Source organism: Mytilus edulis, chromosome 5, assembly GCF_963676685.1.
Source record: "Mytilus edulis chromosome 5, xbMytEdul2.2, whole genome shotgun sequence".
In the NCBI taxonomy this organism is placed as follows: domain Eukaryota; kingdom Metazoa; phylum Mollusca; class Bivalvia; order Mytilida; family Mytilidae; genus Mytilus; species Mytilus edulis.
Window position 1 is genome coordinate 89,104,058 of NC_092348.1, and position 23,561 is coordinate 89,127,618.

Here is a 23,561-nt window from a genome sequence, read left to right on the forward strand (position 1 = left end):
TTTGTATGCAGTTGTATAAGCATTGGCACATCTCATTTGCATGGAGATAGTTGCCATGTAACTCAGTCATAGTTTGTTGACTTTGAATATTTTCATAACTTGTGTAAGATGTTAAAGTATTGCTATTTTGATTTCAACATTTGCATAATCAAAATTACAAAAAGGCGAGACATATCTCTGTGATAACAGTTTATTTTCTGTACCAATAACAAATATAAATTATCATATAATTGAAGAATAATTTGAACGTCTTCATAGCATCAGATCTTTCACGGTCTTCAAAAAGCTGTACATGATCTTTCACGATCCAAAATGTCAATTTTGTGTAAATATTTCTTTTTTTGACCAAGTTTCAGATGATGTTTATACAAAATAACTTATGTGAACCATTTTATTCATTCAAATAGAATGCCCTTTTTGGACAAAAATAGTTTATGTTATTCGAATTTGTGAATAAATCATGTTTACATTTTTGATGACATTGAAATGTTGAGGAGCAATCTGCCTTTTGTTGTTTTGTTAAAACTATGTACTATTAAAACTGGATTTTCTCACATGCTCAGCACACTGTTGAAACATTTTGACAGACAGTTTTATTTTGTTGAAAATTTGTCCGTTTAATTAATAAAATTAGATTATTTACTGACATTTCATATATGTCTTCTCGATTAGATTTCTTTCACAATCCAGTACCAGAGCTTTCACAATGGTCTCGCAATACTTGACCACCGTTAGATATTCTTTCACAATCATTTCTCTCGATAAACTGAATGACACCTGTATCCTTGGTTACAAAATGTCAATAGTTAATATGACGGTATCCTTTTGAGAAAAAAATGTTAATTAGAAATGACAAATGTTGGGTTTGAGAATTAAACAAATCAATCACATTTTTCTAGCATTTATTCAAGAAATGCTTTCTTAACTACTATATTTTACTGGAACTCTGAATTTGTGTATTATTTATTTGACAGATAGTAGATTGCATCATTAGTCCAAAGTCAGGAATCAGCCCACTGCAGTCAGCTTTAGAAATTCTGGAGAATGTTGTGTTGCATTGGTATGAGAAACAGTTTAAAAGAAACATCTAGATTTAAACACCTTTAGATATATGGAAAATGCTTTTCCTAGTGCTATAATGCTTTGATTAAATTTTTTGTCTATTATTTTGAAAAATTAGTGACAAAGAAACTTTTTTTTAGAAAAATGATAATCAATGATTTTGTTGTTTTTACTATCTTCCCTAGGAATTCATAATGTTTTTTTGAAATATATGATTTAAGTCAAAATATATATAAATATTTTCTGAATACTTTTTTCAGCAGTGACATTACAAAACATCCAGTGATAGAGCAGCATATGACTCCAGAAAAGATACAGACACATTTACAAAGGTAGTGTACCAGATAGGGACTGGTTTAATTAATAGCTTACTTATGAGCTCATATAATGTCTTTCTGGTGTTGGAATAAATAAATTATAGCTATATATAAACCCTTTACAAACTTTTTCTTTGATTCCAAACAAACTTCCTGAAAAGAAGAGTTTTTTTACCCTTGAAAATTGAAAAAATTCAAAGTATTATAAATCTGCCAATTAAGATCCTTCAGGTTTTGATAAGATATTAGCTTGTCAGATACCAATATTTATTTGGCATTCTCCTTTGTTTAGGCCTTGGCTGAAATATTATCATGTATATCAAACTGGTCATTTTTCAATAAAATTGATATAATTTTGAAAGGTATATCAAGGGCCAAATAAGGGTTCTTATCATGCCACTCCTTCTTCAGTTTTAAGGCTAGATGTATATGGGTATAAGGAAGATGTTCATACATGAATAAACATTGTAAACTTTCAGGAATTACTGTCATATTTTCAGAAGATTAATGAACGGCTTTTTTTATACAACCGCAAAAATTGAAAATATTTTGGTCGTATATTGGTATGACGTTGGCGTCGTCGTCATCGTCCAAAGACATTTGGTTTTTGCACTATAACTTTAGTATAAGTAATCAGAAATCTATGAAATTTTAATATAAGGTTTATGACCATAAAAGGAAGGTTTGGATTGATTTTGGGAGTTTTAGTCCCAACCAACAGTTTAGGAATTAGGGGCCAAAAAAAGGTCCCAAATAAGCATTTTTCTTGGTTTTTGCACAATAACTTTAGTAAAAGTAAATAGAAATCTATGAAATTTTAACACAAGGTTTATGACCACAAAAGGAAGGTTTGGATTGATTTTGGGAGTTTTGGTCCCAACAGTTTAGGAATTAGGGTCCAAAAGGGTCCAAAATTAAACTTTGTTTGATTTCATCAAAAAATGAATTTTGGGGTTCTTTGATATGCCAAATCTAACCGTGTATTTAGATTCTTAATTTTTGGTCCTGTTTTCAAATTGGTCTACATTAAGGTCCAAAGGGTCCAAAATTAAACTTAGTTTGATTTTAACAAAAATTGAATTCTTGGGGTTCTTTGATATGCTGAATCTAAACATGTACTCAGATTTTTTATTATGGGCCCAGTTTTCAAGTTGGTCCAAATCGGGGTCCAAAATTAAACTTTGTTTGATTTCAACAAAAATTGAATATATGGGGTTCTTTAATATGCTGAATCTAACCATGTATTTAGATTTTTATCAAATTGGTCCACATTGAGGTTTAAAGGGTCTAAAATTGAACATTATTTGATTTCATCAAAAGTTGAATTCTTGGGGTTCTATGATATGCTGAATCTAACCATGTATTTAGATTTCGGATATTGGACCTTAATAGGTAAATGTCCAATTTAAAATTTTTAAGTTTTTAAGTTTAAGTTCTTAGACCACATTCATTCTGTGTCAGAAACCTATGTTGTGTCAACTATTTAATCACAATCCAAATTCAGATCTGTATCAAGCTTAAATGTTGTGTCCATACTTGCCCCAACTGTTCAGGATTCGACCTCTGCGGTCGTATAAAGCTGCACCCTGCGGAGCATCTGGTTCTTTTTTAACTTGTTGAATTTCAAACAGAAAAATAAAATGAAAATTTATTAGTCCCATTGAAAACTATTAGGAATTAAGAAATATTAGGGGTTAATGTCTCTTTTTGATCATATAAATTTCAATTAAAATTTTATTTTTGGTACTGAAAGAGTACTCAAGACTTAATGTTTTTATCTCAGTGATAAGCATGATTTTATATTTACTTTTACCTTTAATATATTCAAGGTTTTAGAATTACATACATTGTTAATTTTTTAACTTTCCTCAATATGTCATTCAATTTTAATTATTATCTTAAATCCTTCCATTCCTTAGTCTCAGTCTCTTATTTTGTTCTAATATAATAAACATCTATTCATTGATATTACTAGCTTATTGAATGCTTTTATATTAATTCCATTTTGTTTGTTTATAATTATTTTATTCTTGTATTTATTTTCCAGCATGATTTTAAATAATCTAGTAGCGTATATTGGATTATTTTCGCGTCTAGTTTTGTTTGGGGATTGGGCTTAAGATGGGACAGTCAAATATTCACTGTCTTCAGTCTTGTGCCACACATTCAAATGAACAGTGAATGTTCTACTTGGGTGAATTTCTATTTTGAAAAAAATATCCAGGAAAATAAGACACATGAAAATATTCCGATGTACGTGATAATTCCATTTATTTTGGTTTTTATATATGAGCCTTATGGTTTCAGAATTATTCTTGCACAGAGGTTTGTACATTTCTTTCTGGCTGTTAGCTTGTCTAACATGGGTAAAAAATACTAGCTGCCTGTCAAAACCCTTGTATATCATATATATTCTAGTCCTAGGTCAGATTATTGACAGGTGACCATAGGTTGCATTGAGAAAACATATGTAGGTGTGGTATAGAGACAAAAACGTATTGCTTTGAGAGTAAATTATGTGTATCTATATAATCTGCAACAAAGGTAGTCTAAAAATAGAGTGGTAAAGTGCATGTATAAGAAATACCCCGATCAACGAGTAGCCTAAAAATAGACTGGCACTATGCATGGGTAAGGAATATCTAGAAATCAGCTAGGCTATGCATATCCAGTATTAGCATATATTGTGTTGAACATTTACATGTTGTAGGAAGTTTTGTGTTTTCAGTCAAATCTAAATAATACAAAATACTACAATACAATGCTTTGACAGGCATTGAAATGCATTAAAATAGCACCAAGCAAACTTTCAATTTTTGACACAGAAAATAACATCATAGTAATTAGACATTTTGAAAATAGTAATATCACATATTGAATAGCTTAGTTTTTGCACTGCTAAAGACTAGAGTTGAAAAGCCTTTTGTCAAGTTAAATAAGGCATGCATACTTATGTTCAATTTGTTATGCTATAAACGCAGAAAAAAAGATCAGAAGTATTTGTCAGGCTTATTAATAAGGGGAAGGGGAATTGTCTGTCAGACAGGGTTCACTTGACATCGATCTCATTTTTTAAAGGTTAATTGATCAACATTAAGATCTGCTATAACGGGTAGTATAAAACTGATATGTGGTTTGATTGCCAATAAGTCAACTATCCAGCAGACCAAATTACCGTGATGTAAAGAACTATAGGTCATCATACATCCTTCAACCAAACACCAACGCCAGATTCTTGCAAAAAAAATCTCAACTCCTATACATCCAAATAAAGAGAAACAGCAACTAACAACATGCTTTAGATAAGCTGACTTGGCATAGGCACCAAATGTAATGGGTGTTACTATATTTTGTGTATAGAATAATTATAAGGTGTACAAGTCCACATTTATATGTCCATCTGGCAGGGATTCTCTTACCTTGACCTTATTTTTTATGGTTCAGTGATCACTGTTGCTATCCATTTTGCAGATACTATATGTAGTAGCTCAACTATATTTGCTTTATAGTACAATTGTTAATCATACATATCCATCTGGCTGGGGTTATTTACATCTAACCTTGACCTCATTTTCTTTGTTCATTGTTCAATGTTAACTTTTCCTAATAAGATTAGTTTCTCAGATACAATAAGGCATAGGTCAACTATATTTTCTATATAAAAAGATAAAAAGGAGTAAACATGTCTGTCACCTAGGTTTCATCTGACCAGGTTCATCTGACCTTGACCTCACTTTTATTAATAGTGTATTATACTTTTAGTATAAAATTCAATTATGTGATTTTACTCTTTTCTTATACTAGTACATTTCAAAATAATTACAAATGACAGTTTTGTATAATTGTAACAGGAAGGTAGATGTTAGAAAACCAGAAAAAATAAGTTCTCCAAGGTCTGTATAGAAACCAGTCTAGATCACATGAATTTCATCTTAATCAATTGTTTCATTATTTAAATGGTCAGAAATAAAAAAACTATTTTCTTCCAATGGGGATTTTTAAAGTTAAAATATTATCTCCCTTTAAATTTTAATGGTAAGAATATTATCTCCCTTTAAATTTTAATGGTAAGAATATTATCTCCCTTTAAATTTTAATGGTAAGAATATTATCTCCCTTTAAAGTTGGCTCATTAAGGTTTGTCATGTACTCCACAATGACACTGTTAATTATTGGTCGCTAAAAGAATTGATAAATTAAATAAAATTAAATTAAATTAAAAAAATATATCATGTTGTCTGTAATATGAATTTTCCATTAAGGAGTAATTGTTCCCCTATTAGTCTGTTAAATTGGCACTTTTAAACAAAATGTGCAGAAGATATCTTTGTTTCAAAAAAGAAATACTTGGCATGAGTGAAGTTTTATTCTGCCCAGTACGTGAATTTTTTTATCCCATTTAAAGGATCATTTCTACTGTTCTTGATTTAAAAGTAGTAGTCACAATGTTTTCTAAGTGCCACGAAATAATTATTCAGTTTATTTTTAGGTTTATATTTACTAAACTTTTTTTTTGTGATCGGTTAAAATTTAATGAAAGTGATCTGATTGACATATTACACTCATTGATAATAAATTCAAGTAACGTTTTGCCTGTCTTGAATTCATTAATTGTTGTGGATTAATATAACTTATTTGGAGGATTTTTTTTTTATTTCCAAAAGTTTTATGTCTTAAAATGTGATCTAGACTAAATAGTGATTGTATTCTTCAGTAGTATTGCCAGTTCTGTCATTTCTTTGCAAATATTGAAAAAAGCCATTTCTTGCTAGCATTAGGATTTTATCATGTTTAGTTTTGGAATTATTTTTGCAGCCAACATTAGTTGAGATATTTGATCAGTTATTGTCATATAGTCAATGATTTTTAAACTTATCTTGATCATGATATAAATGAAAATTTCCAACTTTACCTTATAAAGTTACAAATACCCCCAAAACTCACACAATTACAAACACAAAAAGAATGATATTTATACATGCACACTTATTCTTTACACATAATTTTAAGTTTTTCTGGGTTAAGCACACCCATTTCATATTACTTTTTTGTACTCCATTTGCACAACACATAGATTATCCCATTGTGAAAAATTCAGTTGAATTATTTCTTTGTTAACCAATTATTTGTTAGTTTGAACTTGTAGGATATAAATTTATGATTGATGTGTATTAATACTATATGCAGTTAATATTATGCATCATATTGTATACATTTTGAAGCAGGTTATGTATTGAATTTGATGGAGTTTTTCATTTTTACAAGTATTTTGGTTACCAGTACATTTTTCTTTATGTTTTTAATGATAGTCTGGTAACTGGTTGGATGTATTTTTTGGTTAACTTAAATAAGTTTTCTAGTATGATTATACAGAACTTTTATTGCTGATCTACATCTGAACATGACAATAATAGTAAAATGTATGTCCAGTAGTGGAATTAGAAATGATAGTTTATATTGAAGAAAAAAAGAATAAAATGTTATATATATTTTAGAACTGATTTGTATATTTTTTATCCATGTTAAAAACTTGCAGTCTCAGCAAATGTTATGTCCAAATACTTTTTCTACTTTTCAACAAGGATTTGTATCTCACTATACAAATCTGTGATACAAAAGACCATTGTTTTCTTATAAAACCATGCTATTTCAAACTAAGCATGATTTTATCTCATGGTTATCCCTCGTCTAAGGAACTATACTTTTAGAAAAAAAGAATTGTGGATATAAACTTCTATAGATCGCAAATAGCTACATAAATCAGGTTTACAGGGAAATGGTTCATTTTGCCATCTTCAGTAACCTGACAAGCATGCTTTCATATCATTGTGAAAGGTCTTTTGATCTGTTCTAGTTTCTTTTCTGGTAGAATTGACATAGATGCTTCTTAACAGTATTATATAAAAATATATGTATTTACTTGAGTTTTGGTATCATCAAATTCCACTCACAAACACTCTTGGAGAGATTAATAATAAAAGAATACAGATTATAATTTGATATAGCGAGGTAAAAGTACAAACATAGTCTCTACAGATTTGAAAGTTTTCAGCTGGCTCAGAGTCCCTTATTGTGAGATTGTCTAAATCATAATGAGATAAAATTTCCCCCAAAAAATTTGGCTTATGTCAAAATGTTTTCAATTGCATGAGCAAAAAAATCTTAGGATTTCACATCTACTGCCTAGAGATTCTTATAACCTGTAAAATAATTTTGAAAACAATATATAGGTCATTCAAATATTAGTAATTTTTTGAAATAAGAATGATTATATTCTGTAAGCTTTAAATCAGTAAAATATTCTGTCTTCTCTTTAAATCAGTGCATTTTCTTATTGCTAAAGCTTAGAGTAAAATTGTAGCAAGAATATAATTGACAGCTTTATGTGTGAAAGCAAAAATTGGAGATACATGTTAAATGTAATGTCAAATTGTCATTCAGTTATATTACAGAAAGTCTTGGAAGTTATGATCCCAGTTTTGTTTAAGATATTTATTTGAATGGGTACCGCAAGTTTTTAGTAAAGTTAAATTTGATTGTTTGATAGGTTAACCATATAATCATTATTATATTTGTTTACTGCCTAAGTTAGGAGTAAAAGTTGTCATTGTTGGTAATTCAAATCATGCTAAAAGTAGAATCACACAAATACTAAACTCCGAGGAAAATTCATAAAAGGAAAGTCCCTATAATCAAATGCAAAACCAAAAGCTCAAACTATTCAAACGAATGAATAACAAATGTCATACTCCTGACTTGGTACAGGTGTTTTCTTCTGTAGAAAAATGGTGGATTAAACCTAGTTTTATAGCTAGCTAAACATCTCACTTGTATGACAGTCGCATCAAATTCTATTATATTGACAACGATGTGTGAACTTGTAACAATTAAAAGCCTACTTGACTGAGACTAGGTCAATCTTAACTTAGTAAGGAAATTTGAATTCTGTTTACTGATATAAACATGTTGTAATTTTATAAGAGTAATGTAATTTCTTACCATGGCAAGTCATAAATGAAATACGAAATTTCATGAAATAAATTTATTAGTCATTTAAGATGATTAACTGAAATGAGATAAATTTCATTAAAATAAAATGGGATGAAAAACATTAGATAAGGTAGCAAGTGAATTATATAATGCCATTCTATTTAAAGATTTAATATTTGTGTGCAAAAACCAGTGTATTTAGTTTAGCATAATGAATTTAGAAAAACAAAAGTGTTAAGGATACATGTAAATATATTGTAAATAAAAATAATTGAGCTTTTTTTTTAATAAAGAAGTAATATACATCTTTATTTACAGTAATGAAGTACAGAAGAATGCCATAGCTTTGTTAAATGCATTGTTTATAAAGGCTGGACCAGAGAAGAGAAAGGTGGGTAAAAATAATACTCAAAATCAATAAAAGTGAAAAAGGGGTGTGTGTAGGGGGGGCTGAGGGACGAGAAAAACTTGATAAGACAGCAACCCAATAACAACAGACATCTCTAGCACAAAGTACTGTGTACTTGTGTATTGTATTAAAAGCTCTTATCATTCTTATTGTAAAATTCACAGCTTTCTCTTTGTGGTAAAATGATTGGCATTACCATGAAAAACGATTGAATCATGTGAAAGAACAGATCGTAATTATAGTGAAAAATGCAATTTCAGGCATATCCTAAAAAATTAGTAGGTAGGGCAACCATTGGTAAATGTTTCCACTTTAAATAAAACTATCATGAATAGTGAGTTATTCATTATGTACATGTACTCACTAATTAATCTAGACAATAAAATTATAATGCTTTCTTTTTGTAATTGATATGGAACTTATGGAAGGTGTTTATATTCAAAGTGGTCAAAGATAAGTATTTGCATCCTAAGGAAAAATACATTCACAGTCCTTAGATACATTCAGATTACTTTTCTTGGATTTTTACAAGCACATATTTTTATCCAACTAATGTACTCTTGCCATCTAAGGGCAGTTTGTCTGATCGATGCAGTTGATAATTCAATTGACAGTTTTTAATCCTGCAAAACTTGAAGTATTGGTTTATGAGTTTATTCTTGATTGTTGCTTCTAAAGTAAATATTTTTATTATTTTAGAAATTAGCAGACAGTGTGCAGAGCAGAACTTTCAGAAATGTGTTGATGACTGTATGTATATTACATTTTTTATATATTTTGTATGTTCAAATAGCCTTTTTGTTAAATGCTTGTTTGTAATTATTATGTATTTCTGTCACCATACTATTAGCATATTTCTGCTGATATAGACAAAGGAAAACTTGAATGTTTTTACTAACCCCAGGTCATGTCAAGGTCAGTCATCCCTGTCATAAAGGTCATGATATTGAAAAAAAATTATTGGATAAATTTTAAAATGAGGTATGTCACCACTCCCACCAGATGACTTTTCTTCACCGGGATCATAAATTTTTGCAGTTCTAATACATAATACATTTTGGGGGTATTTCATATGAAAATACAATAACAAAGGACACCTTTTGTTTTCATATCTTTTATTTAAAAAATGAATAAATTGAAAAGTTATTATTTTAATTCATTGAAACCCCTCCACCTCTTCCCCCCAAAAGTAACTCATAAGTGATTCCTTTTCTCACCAATATTTTTCAGTCTGTGTTTGGAGGTAAACTTGGATCAGAGATGGCTCATCAGCTGTATAAACTACAGACATTGTTATTAAATATGTATGAGGAAAAAATGTTGACAGCGGCTGATCCTAATTCACAGGTAAATCTACAGGGTTATTTGATATCAAGGAAAAGGCATGACACAGTCAAACATTAAAAATGGTTTTTGATCTTGAAGGTGTTAGGACTATATGAAGTGAAAACAGAAAGTAGGAAAATTAGTTTGACTTCATGTTTTCATATTTATTTGTTGGATACACAGGTGAATCATGAATTTAAATACTCAACACATTACAAATAGTCTAAAGGAAAAGAGGAATGAAAGATACTCTGGGAATTCATGTTGAAAATAAACAACAGACAATGCCATGGCTAAAAAAGAAAAAGACCAATAGACAAACAATAGTACACAAAACACAACATAGAAAACTAAAGACTGAACCCACAAACCCCACCAAAAGCTGGGAGTGATCTCAGGTGCACCTGAAGGGTAAGCAGAATTGGTATCCATGATATAAAAGAATGCAGAGAACTTTGTTTTCAAGTTTGATTATTTCATGTTTAATACATGTGGTTTGGTGAAGGATAGCTCTTAAGCATTGCATTCATTCATAAAACATTATAATATTGATTTTGTTAAAATTAAATTTATCAAAATTTAGTCATGCTAGTATTATCCTTTAGTGAATATTTACTTTCAATAGTTAAGATTTTTGTACATATTCATAATAAATTGGTTGATAAAGACTTCAGTTCAACCAATTCTTCTATTGTGAAGACTGGCAAAGGTAACCTAAATGGTTTTATATTTAATAATATCTTGGCTAGTTCTTGAAGTAGTCAAAATTTTGTATGACATCCACATTGATTTATTGGTAAAGTCTTGTGTAGATGCTTTCTCTTAGGTACTTGTCAATGTTTGTATATAAATTACTGTCTTTTGTTAGGAAAGTCTTTGTTTACTCATTAATTGATTAGATAATTTCTGGACACACTTCAAATAACTTTAAATTACCATAGCCAAGTGAAGTAACTTCAACTTTTATATGCTTTCTCTTTATATACTTGCTATATTTATAGCCAATGTTTGCAGGTTTTGAGTTACTCAACATATCTCTGTTTTATTCCAGAATGTCACATCGATCATTGAAACCCTGAGAAAACCTGTACTGGATATAGAAGCAGATTCTAATCAACTAGGAAATAGAAAATCTAATGTCTATAAGAAATTGGGATTTGAGGTAAATTATAATGAACTTAAAAAAACTGCTCTCAAAATCAGATTCAGGGTCCAGTGTTCTAATTATTGTTTTTATATCTCACTGTATTATATAATATTTTGTGAAAAACACATGTCACTATGATAAATAATTTACTTACTTACTTACTTATATTGTAAATTATCAGTTTAAAATATACACATTTTAATACTATTTTTTTTTCTAATTCTTTATTTGAAAGACAATTTTTTTTAGATTATGTGGTTATAGCATCAGTTGATATTTTTAGTACTGTAAATTTTATAGAATGTGTGCATTTATTATTGTAAATCCTTTGGCAAAAATGTGAAACCTAATTAATGTAATTGACAAAAATTAATGAAGGAAAATTACTACTGAAATTAGGACTGCAAATTTTTTCATATTAATAAAAACAAAACAATAATTTCTGAATCAACAGTAAAGTTATTTAGAGACATCATAAAATACACTTATTACAGAAATATTTAAGAATGTCTAAATTATTTTACAGGACTCCTCCCACCCAGCACAGGATTTTGTAAGGCATACTCCCCCAGGAATCCTGGCATTAGACAATGTTCATTATTTTGCTCAAAACCAGTCAGAAAATTATATAAAGGTAATAATCTTATGTTCTTTTCTCATATACATGCATTTGAAAGTAATTTTAACGAAGTAGCATCAAATCTACATTCTAAGGGGTTATTTACCTCTAACAGACTTTTTGAAGAAAAAGGGGAATTTTGTGTATTGTAATTGAAAAGGAGTGATATATTGTATTGATGCATGACATAAAATGTAATCATTTTTTTTTACACAAAGGTTAGAAATATGAATATCTTGGCTGAGTTCAGTTTCAACAACTCACATGTGTGGATAAATCATACTTTATTGGAGAGAAAGTTAGACATTGAGAGTTTAGACTTGTTTCATATATACATATATAGTGAAATAATTAGTTAAGGATAGATATCATTGCAGAAAAAGCTCTTTAATCTATTATACAGGTATTATCTGATTTCATTTGTAGGTGGTGTTGGAAAATTCCTGTAGAGAAGATAAACATGACTGTCCATTTATACGTTCCAGTATAATGTTAACAAGAGTCCTGTGTGATATACTCAAAATAGGAGAACCGCGTAAGTCATCTAATTATTGTGGAAACAGATACAAATGAGGATTTACTATTTTACAGATGGCAGTCATAGGATAAATTTTGTATGGTAAACTTAAAAAATAAATTTAAAAGCATAATGTGATCGCTTTATATATAAGTCTATTTGTTCCCAACTAAATGTTTCTGGAATATCCTTGTCTTGATTGATATTAATATTTACACATTGAAGCTATAGGAAAGGGGAATAAGCATAAATTTTTGGGGTAAATAGGTTTAAGGTCTCGTCTTGTTTAAAAGAATGATTTAGTATTTGATCAAAAACTTTATAATATTGAATTAAACTATTGTATCAATTATCAGATCTAGGCATTCACTACCTGTGAAATGCCTAAAAACTCAAAACTTTGAAATTTTATTATATGAAGTCCCCAACAGTGCTCCAGCTAGAATTCAAAAGGGGCAGGGTGCCAGTGGAGGGCAGGGCACTTTTTATGATAGGAGAAGGCACTGCTCATTTCTAATGTCTACGTCCCTGCGTCACGGTATCACAAGTTCACATATTTTTTTACTGTATATATTGTCAATAAAGATGCATAAGTTGTTGTTATGATTATTTATTCTATAAAATTTGCATAAGAAAAGTCATTCATACTACATGTTCATATAACATGGCAATACACATTCATACTATTAACCAAAAGAGGAAAAATAAACTTACTATTCTCCCCCACCCCCTCTCCTTCCAAAAAGAAAGAACATAAACTAAACATCTCATAGTTTACCATACATGTACATGACAGAGTAGTTGTATTTCTAAATTTTCATCTAGAGCTTGGCCCTCAAAACCTTTTTTATTGTTTGTGTTTAGGAATATATTATTTAGTGTAGCTTCATCATGTTGATTTGTGATGAGAGTTTAACTACACACTTCCATTTTTGTAAGACCCTGTTCACACTAGCATTTTTTTTTTATCAATCTAATTTGAATCGATCTAAATAAAACCAGTTAGCGTTCACATTATCTTTAATCATATCGATCTCTATCGGTCTAATATGAACCACTGCGTTCACACTACAATTAAAAACGCAATCGATCTAACCTTGTTACCCGTAAAACTGTAAACACTGTGTATAAATAGAACTGATTTATCAAATTCACGTGCTGATACACTGATACACACACTTGGGAAAAAAAATGGATAAAGTTATTGTTTCTCTTGAATCACGATTTAAAATTTTGATACTTGTGTTTTCTTTAATTTTGAAAAAAATGACTGTAGCAACGAAGTTACAACACGACGCCGGAAATACTGCGGTTCCTGCAAAGAAAAAAATCAACATAGAAGACACAGATTTCGCAAATCTACACTATGGCGAAGACAACATGTTTACAGTTTGTTTTAAAGGTCTTTTAACAGAGAAATAACGAACCTCTGAGATAGTTTTGCCGCTATACATGCGCATACGTTATTTTCGATTCAATCGTACTAGTTTAAACCGATCTCTGCGTTCACATCTAAAGTAAGATCGGTTTACTTTAGATCGATTCAAACTAAACTACCTCTTTTGGTGTTTTAGTTTAAACCGATTGAAGATCGATTCAATGCGTTCACATTAGCCCTTTAACCGATCTAAAGTGAACCGGTCTAGTTCAAATCGATAAAAATGTCCTAGTATGAACGGGGTCTAAGTTGATAGCTTGACATCATTCAAACAATTAATTTATTCATATTTCTTAATTGAGAATGTATAAAACATGGATTGCCAAAAGTATGATTATCAAAAATTAATTGCAATATATTTTTTTGTATGTTCAAAGACAGTTAGTATCCTTAAGGTAACATTCTTATATAATTTTGTATTCAATTGGTTATTTTTCCTATTTTTAGTGCTAGATAATATTTTAGGAGCACAAATTTGTAATAAGCTTTTTCAGGGGAAGTAACTCCAAAATTGATTTCCAACATTTTTACGTCTGCTTGTCGCTCACAAGTTGAGATGGACGATGTTTCTGTGAAGGCAAAGTTGATTACTTCAATTCAATTCTAAATTCATGAACGTCTTCATTCATACACTCTTCCATTGTGACTTGGAGATCGAAAAGAAAATCTTCAAGATATAAAAGAAATGCGATCTGATTACCAATAGGACAATTGTCTACCAAAAACCAAAGGATGAGGATGTCAATAATTATAGGGCCTTATGCATGAGCACTGAGCATGGAATAATTTGCCATTGTCTAATAATAAGTGGGGTATACTTTGCATGACTTTGTATGTAAATCTTGCTAGGGCTGTTCCATGAGAACATACATAGGAATGAGGAAAGGCACTTTGAAATCCATACACAAGATAGGTGTGAAGAACAATAGAAATTTTAATGAAACTTTATATTTGCCTCTTTAAGTTGTTACTGCATTTTCAAAGTCCCTAGGTACAATGTATTTTTAATAGGAACATGTCTTATATCTATTAGTGAAATATTTGACACTTTATTTTTTATAGCTTCTGACGATGGGAAAACCTATTACCCTATGTTTTTCAATGATGACAAACCATTTGAGAAATTATTTTGTATATGTATACAGCTTCTTAATAAAACATGGAGAGAAATGAGAGCCTCAGAGGAAGATTTTCCTAAGGTAGATAAAACTTGATCAAAGGAGTAAGTTCGGTAAGGGCCATATTTGACCCCAAATATAAAGTTCATAGTTACAAGACAACAAATGGTTTAAGTTGCCTTAAAGACATGTGAGAAAGTTAAACAGAAGTTTAATTCTAACACGTTGATTTTTACATCCCAAAAAGGTCAAGATAAGGGATTTTGGTGAAATTTGACAAAATCAGCTTGATTTCAACCAAATTAAGGACCAGGAAACACAGAGCGCAGGCGTCAACAAACTTAATATTCAAATAAGACATGTGAAATGTCTTCACAAACATCATTTAAAAGATCTTTGTTGTCGACATATGCGCTCTATGTTTCTTATTCAATCTTCTATGGAAATTTACCCATTTTCATTGATTTTTTCGTGAAAAATGAATATGAGTTCAAATTATGACGTCATAATGAAACGCAGAAATGTAAAATTTTCAACAAAATTGCTTATTTCCTATCTAGTCACTGTATTAGCTATAATTTATTGTGATATATGTTATTAAATCCAAATTTGAAATTTACGCAAAAAAAGGGGGCCATTTTAGGACCTTACCGAACATACTCCTTTACATGTTTTAATATGATAGTGTGTTAATGTTGTTTTTATGATGTTTTAATGATTTTCCCTTAACATTTGTATCCTTTTGGGGTTTTTTTTGTAAGCAATTTATTTTAAAATGTTCTAGGATGTATTTACATTGAAGATGTGCACCATACTTCTTTAAGATCTGTGTCCTGTTTTAGCTTATATCTCATGGGAGAATGCAGTCTTCCCTAATTTTGTTAGAATTCAATGAACGTTTTATACTAGCATTCAAGAAGATGTTTACTAAAGCATGCTAAATAATTTTTTTATACAAGAGTTATTACTATTTATGTAATCTTTCAAATCACGTACCGTAGTAATTACAACCCAATCATTTGCGATGGATATTGCTCGTGCTTTGGACATATAAGGGACAGTTGAATCTTCTTCATTTATCCCATTTCATGACCTTTTACAAGAATTTGAATGAAAAGGGAAATGTTTTCATAGGGTGATTTTTTTGGTAAAATGTCTACTGTGAATAATTAGACATGTGCAAAATTTTTTATATATTTTTTCTTTTCAGGTACTTGGTGTAGTAAAAGAACAAATAACTAGAGCATTGCAAGTACAACCAAGGTCATTTGAAGTGTTAAAAACTCGTCTTCAGACACTAACATACCAAGACATTCTGAAACTCTGGGCAGAAGATCGACAGAAAAAGGAAGACTGGGAATCTCAGGCTAAACCTATCATGTTAGTTCTTAAACTATTACTGTGTAGCGGGTTATTTTTCGTAGGTGTAAATTTTGGGATTTTCATTAAAAAGGGTATACAAAATTTTTTGGCGGTTATTATTTGGTATATTCAAAACTTTATCAATACCTTTGCATATACACTCTTAATTTGGAGAAATTTATTTTGGCGATTTTGTTTTATCCTAAAAAATAAGTGAAAATCTACATCCCACAAAAGTAACCTGCTATATGGTATTTTAAGTCTTAGTGGAAGGGTGTTGTGAGTTGTACATCTATTATATCACTAGCCTGTCAACAGGCTAAACCTTTTATGTTAGTTCTATAACTATTATTCTAAGTGTTGCCTCAGTGAAAAGGTGGTGTGAGTTGTACATATTATATATCATTAGCCTTAAACCTATTATGTTAGTTCTAAAACTATAAGTCTAAGTGTGGCCTCACATTCTTGTTTTGTTATAAATCTTTAGGTACATTGCAAAGCTGTCTATTGTCTAAAGATAGTGATAAAAGTACCACTATCAATGCATGTAAGTATTTTAAAACACATGTAGAAGATTCTGAATATCAGACAGGAAGTCTAAAACAGAGTAGCAAACATCCTTAATTATTGCAATTACAGAAAATGGTGCATACAAACAAGGCAAACAAAATTTGAAATTGCATTTTTGTATTTTTGCAAAACTTATCCTATTATTATTTTTTGCAATAATAAAAATTAAATTTGATGTCTATGATGAGTACAATGTACATTCATAAATAATTAATGCATAAATTACAATTTATTTAATGTGATACTATTCTATTTCAGTGAACTTAGACAGCACATTACACCAGACATGTTAAACTTAATCAAACAGCAAAGAATTAATTTTCTCATGGAAGGGACAAATTTTCAAAAATTTAACTACAAAGGGAAAATAAGAGGTAAGCTGGAAGCATTTAGGTTACATTACATGAAGATGTTAATTTCTGATGCATGTACAGTGTTGGCAACATAGAATTAATTCATACTTGCTGAAAAGAGGAGAAAAGCATAGAAAGCTTGTTTTTCGGTCCTGATCTTAAAAAGCTGGTACAAATAAATCTCATATATTAATTCTTTGTTCACGAATTATATAATTACAGATAAGTATTGGTTTTGGAGACTTGCACCTAACTCTAAATCATTCCTGTATGCTGACTGTTCAGAGAATAGTGAGGTGGCACTGGATGATCTCACCAATAAATGTAAGTGTTTTAGAGCTAATTTCCCAGTGCATGAAAGCAAGACTTTGGTAACTCGTGTGCTTTGTTTGTATATTATACAATTATGGCCCGTTGAAAAGGTGAATATCCAAAATTGTCAACACGAGAAGGTTATTTCATTGAGGGCGCAGCCCGAAGTGAAATAACTTTTGAGGGTTGACAATTTTGGATTTTCATTGAATCTAAGGGGCCACAATTGTTTTATTATACCGAACTAACAGTGGAAGGGCATTCCCAACACTTACAGTTACTAGTCTATATTTTTAACATATTATCATAACACAGACTGACGTTTGAAAATGCATTTGTGTTCGATTTTCTCGAATTTACAACAAAAAAAGAATCTTTTTGTAAAATATTGATGGATTATTTATTACAAATATTTTACCCTGAGCGATTGCGAGGGGTTAAATATCAGCATAAAGGGACAACCTGTGGTAAAATCACGATATATTCAAGCCCCCATAAATTATTTCGATTCTTTAAGACAAATACAGAAATTCTTTTGGATCAAAGCGCTTTAGGTGGAGGCAAACATCTACCATACTCATAAATACATGCACTATTAAATTGGTGTAAAAGACATACATGTCCAAGACCAAACAAGATGTTGATATCGAATCGATATCGACAAACGAATACAATGTGAGAAAACTCACTGTTGATATCGACAATTTTGGTACGATATCGACAATTTCGGTACGATATCGACGAATAAAGTTTAATTAAAGCATTTTTCCTTTTAATGTTATACATGACGTTTGTTAATGTGGTTTGAAGTATTTCTCGTTTCTCGTCTTTTATACAGATTAGACCATTGTTTTTTCTCTTTAAATGACTTTATAATGGTTACGTCTGCAGCCCTTTATAGCTTGTTGATTGGTGTGAGCCAAAGCTGCGTATTGTTGTCCATGCTTTGACCAGTCATTGTTTACCTATGCAAATTGTGACCTGGATGGAGAGTTGTCACCTTGGCACTCATACTACATCTTATATCTATGACATCACTGAGTCAGCTGAACACCTGACAATTTTTTTGGAACAGTCCCCTTTGTTTATCAAATGTTCATTGCCACTTGGCTATATGAGTTTTTGATCCATTTCTTTTTATAAATAGAATTACAATGTATAATTACATTAGTTGCAATGAATTATATTGATTTCCCATTTAAATAAAATCCAATAATTTCACATGTGAAATAAACGTGGTTATTTCACTCTCTGACGTCATGCAACAATAGGCATTGTAAAGACGTCGATAATGGGGGATCAAAACAAATTGTGAATGCGTAGAAAAAAGATATAGTTCCTTTAAAATATGTTTTTACATTAATTTCTTTAAAAAAAGCCATTTGCCAATGTAATAAAAATAATAACTAATTATAAAATTCAAATATCAAAAAATATTCAACTCGTGACCGAACAACACTGATAATTAACTCATGCCCTACGCGCATTTGTGAATTAATGTGTTGTTCAGTCACTTGTTGAATACTTTTCTCTATTTGAATTCTTCGATTAGTAGTATTCTATAATTATTTTCAGTGACAATAAGTGAAATGAAGAGTGTACTTGTGGGAAAGGATTGCCAACATGCAAAGAAAGCCAAAGGTGTAAGTAAACTCAGCGTCTTTTTGCTGCTATTTTTGCTCTTGTTTCAAAAATTCCAGTAGGGAAAATATATTACATTATTGTAGTAATAAACCATTATCTAAGACATTAGAAGGTCAATGTCCAAAATGTGTTAAAACTTAAATAATGGTTTATAAATACAATAATGTTATTTTTGGGAAAAATATTTTGGTCTTGTTTTCAGATTATACTTGGTCATTCCTTTCTGAACATGTTTTTCTTTACATGTTAATAAATTGAGTGACACAGAAATTATGGGTCAGCAAATAAAAGCATAACAATCAAATGATGCATCTTTTGGCCATTAAAAAACCCAGCATTTGTATGAATTGCAGACTTACTGAAAATATATGATGTTAGTCTCATTATCCCTTTACTCCATGGAAATTATTTTTTTAACATACTTCATTCACATAAGATTTTTCAATAAAAAAAAATCATCAGGTTTAAAGTATTAAAATGCATTGTTAAAACTAATATTTCATCAATGAAATTCCAGTCAGATATTCTCATGAATAACCTGTTTATATTAGATACAACTTTTATTAAGTCTGATTCTCATTTGTCTTAGGCAAGACAATTTAACTGAGGCACTACACAGGTGTCAAAAGGCGTCATTATGGAGTAAAGGGGATGGCGCCAAAAAGCGTCATTATGGAGGAAAGGGTTAAAGTACAATCAGCCAAAAATGATAGAGTATATTTTATTGATGAAATAATACATGACATAAGGATTCAGCCTATATATAGAAATGAAAACACAGGGTGTTGAAATTTGAAACTTCCAAAAACAAACTAGCCTAGGCTCTGTGTTGAAGACCATATACCTTGACCTATAATGGTTTACTTTCATAAATTGTGACTTGGATAGAGAGTTGTCTCATTGACACTCATACCACATCTTCTTATATCTATTAACCAATAAAGAAAATAAGAGGTGCACTTACATATTATGGTTTATATCATTTTTAGAGTTATCAATACAATATACTAGCACATATACAAAGTAATCTATAAGTTTTATGGAAATGCTTTATGAAAGAATGTTTTTACTATGAATGAACTGATTTACTCGATTAAGGATCACTATATACTAGCTTGGTTATAAAAATTACTATGTTTATATTTCTTAATTAGTTCATTCTATATTTCAGGCAATCAACCTTTACTTTGCTATACAGCCCCAACCCTCCTCCAGTGAGAACCCTGAGAATTTTTGTTTTGTTGCCAAAGATGAGACAGAATTAGATATGTGGGTGGATGGTTTAAATGTATTATTAGGAAATGAGGTATGTTAGAGGTTAAATACTGAAATATTATGGTATAAGTACATCTTATTTTATTTCTAACTTGCAATCATTACATAAAAAAAAATATTTTGGTATGATGCACTTAAGGTATGGATGTTAAAATTGAGAATAGAAATGGGGAATATGTCAAAGAGACAACAACCCAATCAAAAAGTAGACATTAGCCGACAGCCACCAATGGGTCTCAAAGCTGCGAGAAAATATGGCACCTAGAGGTGGTCCTCAGCTGGCCCCAAAATTGAAATTGTGTACTAGTTCAGTGAAAATAGACGTCACACTGAACTCCAAAACATATAATTGAACTAGAAAATAAAAAACATACAAGATTAACAAAGGCCAGAGGCTCCTGACTTGAGACATGCACACAAATGTGGCAAGATTAAACACATACCTCTAGCTAAAGTAGAATAAAGAAACACATAGCAGTATGTATCATATTTGCTTTTTTGTTTTCCCTACATCACCAAAAAGTTCAGGTGCTTGATATTTTTGTCATTGGGCAATATTGAAGTTCTTGTAATATTGAGTATTTTATTCTAAATTACACATAGCTGCTGACAGCGTCTCAATCCAATTATCAAACTTCAATGTAACATGTTGTCATTAATTCATAATAATTATGTATTAGTTGTAAGATTCTTGTGTTTTGTATTCTTATAGATGGATAGTAGTCAGAAAAATAAAGATTTGGAACTTTTACTGAACATGGAGACAAAGATCCACCTGCTTGACATTGAAGGAATAACAATACCTTCTGAACCACCACAAATACCACCAGAACCAAACAACTTTGATTTTGTTTATACAAACTTTTAGTCAAACCAATACTTTGACCAGAAAAATAACTTTAATATACTTTTGATAAGAGAAAAGTGCTTCTGCTTCAAAAAGATCTTGCACAAGAAAGATTTAAATTTTTTTTTAAATCTGTGTCAAATATTATCATGGTTTTAGTTATAATAAGTTGTAACGTGCTTGCCAACTGGGAATAAAAATAATTTATAATCAAATGTACAACAGTTTCAAGTCTTCAATGCTCGAGTCTGTCCATATAACAAAACCAAAATCTTTCTAATACCAAAGGAATAAGAATAGTGCCACTTAATATATAGTACCTTTGTTTTAAAAATGTAAACACATGATGAAAATTATATAGCCAAATAAATAACCATTCTTTTTTTATTTGAGCAAAACCAGAACAATGAAAAACCAATATTAAAAAAGGAAATAAATTTCTGTAGTATTTAAATAACAGCTGCTTTCAACTTTATTAAAATTTTAAAGTTTCTAATTCCTTCCACAATATATGTTGTAACATATTCTATGCTTTATTCATTGTCATTTTAACAAATTTTAACAAGCATCATTTTTTATTGGCAATGTTCTGTCACTTATTTATATGTACTTCACTACTCGATAGTAATCTCATCTTTTTGATAGGTCATTTACAGTATACAACAAATTGAAGATTTTAACGACCTTGACTAGCTATACAGCCCTTGCAAGGTCGGAAAAAATGTAAATATATATATAGCTGCTTTTTTTACTGCTGAAAATTATTTTGACTGGTGCTATGTCTTTTTTACATGTAAATGTATTTTGTTTCATAAATATTAGGGACCACTAACACATATTATTATATTGTTGTGTGTACAAATTCATTTAAGATCTTATATATATTGTCTTATTAAAAAGACAATTTATCTCAAATCTGAATGTTTTTATATCATTTTGTGTATGAAAGAATTTAATATTTACTTTCATAATTTGTTGTGCAATATATTTTTAGATATTCTTAGTTGAAAGTGGATAAAAAAAAATTGCTGCCTAGTGGTGACTTCCTGTTTCAGAAGCTAATGCATGCTGGAAAATATTTCAAAAGTGTACATTAAAGCATCATGATTGGTTATAAACACCTGAAACAATTGAAATTCAATTAATGATGTGACGTTATTTTCATTTTTGGGTATGAACAATTGAATTACACATAGTACTTCAGATTCATAAACGGTCAATTGGACAAGAAGTTTTTGCATTGCCAAGTTTAAGAATTTGATGTTTAAAATTGCAAGAAATCATTTGCATTAGTTTCTCTAACAACAATTTATTTTTGTACAGTTGATGACAATACCATGAAACTTGTTTTATGCATATTGGCTGCACATGTTGATCTGTCTTTTGAAACCAGTTCTCAAAGTCTGTCATCTTCTTTGAAGCTAACCATTTACATTTCTTAAGTTGTTTATCATGTTTTATTCTGATTGTTAAGTATGATATAGTGTATCAACATGACATTATGTATATTATTCAGTAAATGTTTCAATACACAAGTACAAAATGTGTTTACAGTTAGTTTGTTTTTACTTTTGGGCAAATTTATATACAGAGCCATTGTCAACACCTATTTGAAAAGTTTCTGCTATTGGTGTTAAGCAAGATACAAGTTTATAAGTGAAACATTGATGGTGCCGTCAAGTTATAAACTGGACCCCTGTTGTGTTCACTTATTGCTACACGGACAACAGGTACGGCCTTAATCCCGTGGTCAGAATTCTGACCACAGGATTTAATAATTCGATGAGACTAGTACATTATGTGCTATGTTTATTATATATTATACTGATAGGAAATAAAACGAGAAATTAGCACATGTATAACCCTACTGAGTTCTTAAGGGGATGAAAGATACTGGCTCATTTTGTCAAGAACATGATAACATGCTTGTTGGTCCTTTACATGCGCTACCACCATGGGGTTAATTAACAGATACTTGTTTATTTTGCAGAATCACAGTATTAACAATTGATGTCAATTTCCTATCACTATAATTGGTCTATTTTATTAGCGAATTGTTGAATTGGTACGACTCGTCCAATTAATGCCAATGTGACAACGGCTCCAAACTGTTCCTTCGGTGCGAAGCTATAGATAGAACGGTGGACCAGTTTAGTCAAGTTATAGAGCATGTTAGAATTTCGTTACATTACAATGAATTTTTAACCAGTAGGGGACTATGTATTGCAATGCAATACTCACAGAATGCTTGTCTG

At 30.2% G+C, this 23,561-nt stretch overlaps 1 protein-coding gene across 4 annotated transcripts in view; it reads left to right on the forward strand.

The window, feature by feature from the left end:
• Positions 1-22,853, forward strand: part of LOC139524735 (engulfment and cell motility protein 1-like) — a 38,721-nt gene extending 15,868 nt beyond the window's left edge. Inside the window, exons 7-23 of one of the 4 annotated variants that reach the window (XM_071319783.1) lie at positions 975-1,060; positions 1,323-1,394; positions 3,687-3,704; positions 5,231-5,272; positions 8,688-8,760; positions 9,478-9,528; positions 10,009-10,125; positions 11,156-11,266; positions 11,778-11,885; positions 12,297-12,405; positions 14,888-15,024; positions 16,154-16,323; positions 17,134-17,249; positions 17,451-17,552; positions 19,116-19,183; positions 20,356-20,490; positions 21,172-22,853. In XM_071319783.1, coding sequence (XP_071175884.1) covers positions 975-1,060; positions 1,323-1,394; positions 3,687-3,704; positions 5,231-5,272; positions 8,688-8,760; positions 9,478-9,528; positions 10,009-10,125; positions 11,156-11,266; positions 11,778-11,885; positions 12,297-12,405; positions 14,888-15,024; positions 16,154-16,323; positions 17,134-17,249; positions 17,451-17,552; positions 19,116-19,183; positions 20,356-20,490; positions 21,172-21,327 — 1,671 coding nt within the window. In that variant the 3' untranslated portion in view covers positions 21,328-22,853. The remainder of the gene's footprint in view (positions 1-974; positions 1,061-1,322; positions 1,395-3,686; positions 3,705-5,230; positions 5,273-8,687; positions 8,761-9,477; positions 9,529-10,008; positions 10,126-11,155; positions 11,267-11,777; positions 11,886-12,296; positions 12,406-14,887; positions 15,025-16,153; positions 16,324-17,133; positions 17,250-17,450; positions 17,553-19,115; positions 19,184-20,355; positions 20,491-21,171) is intronic. The other 3 variants (XM_071319785.1, XM_071319784.1, XM_071319786.1) reach the window with 3 other exon arrangements.
• Positions 22,854-23,561: the final 708 nt, after the last annotated feature.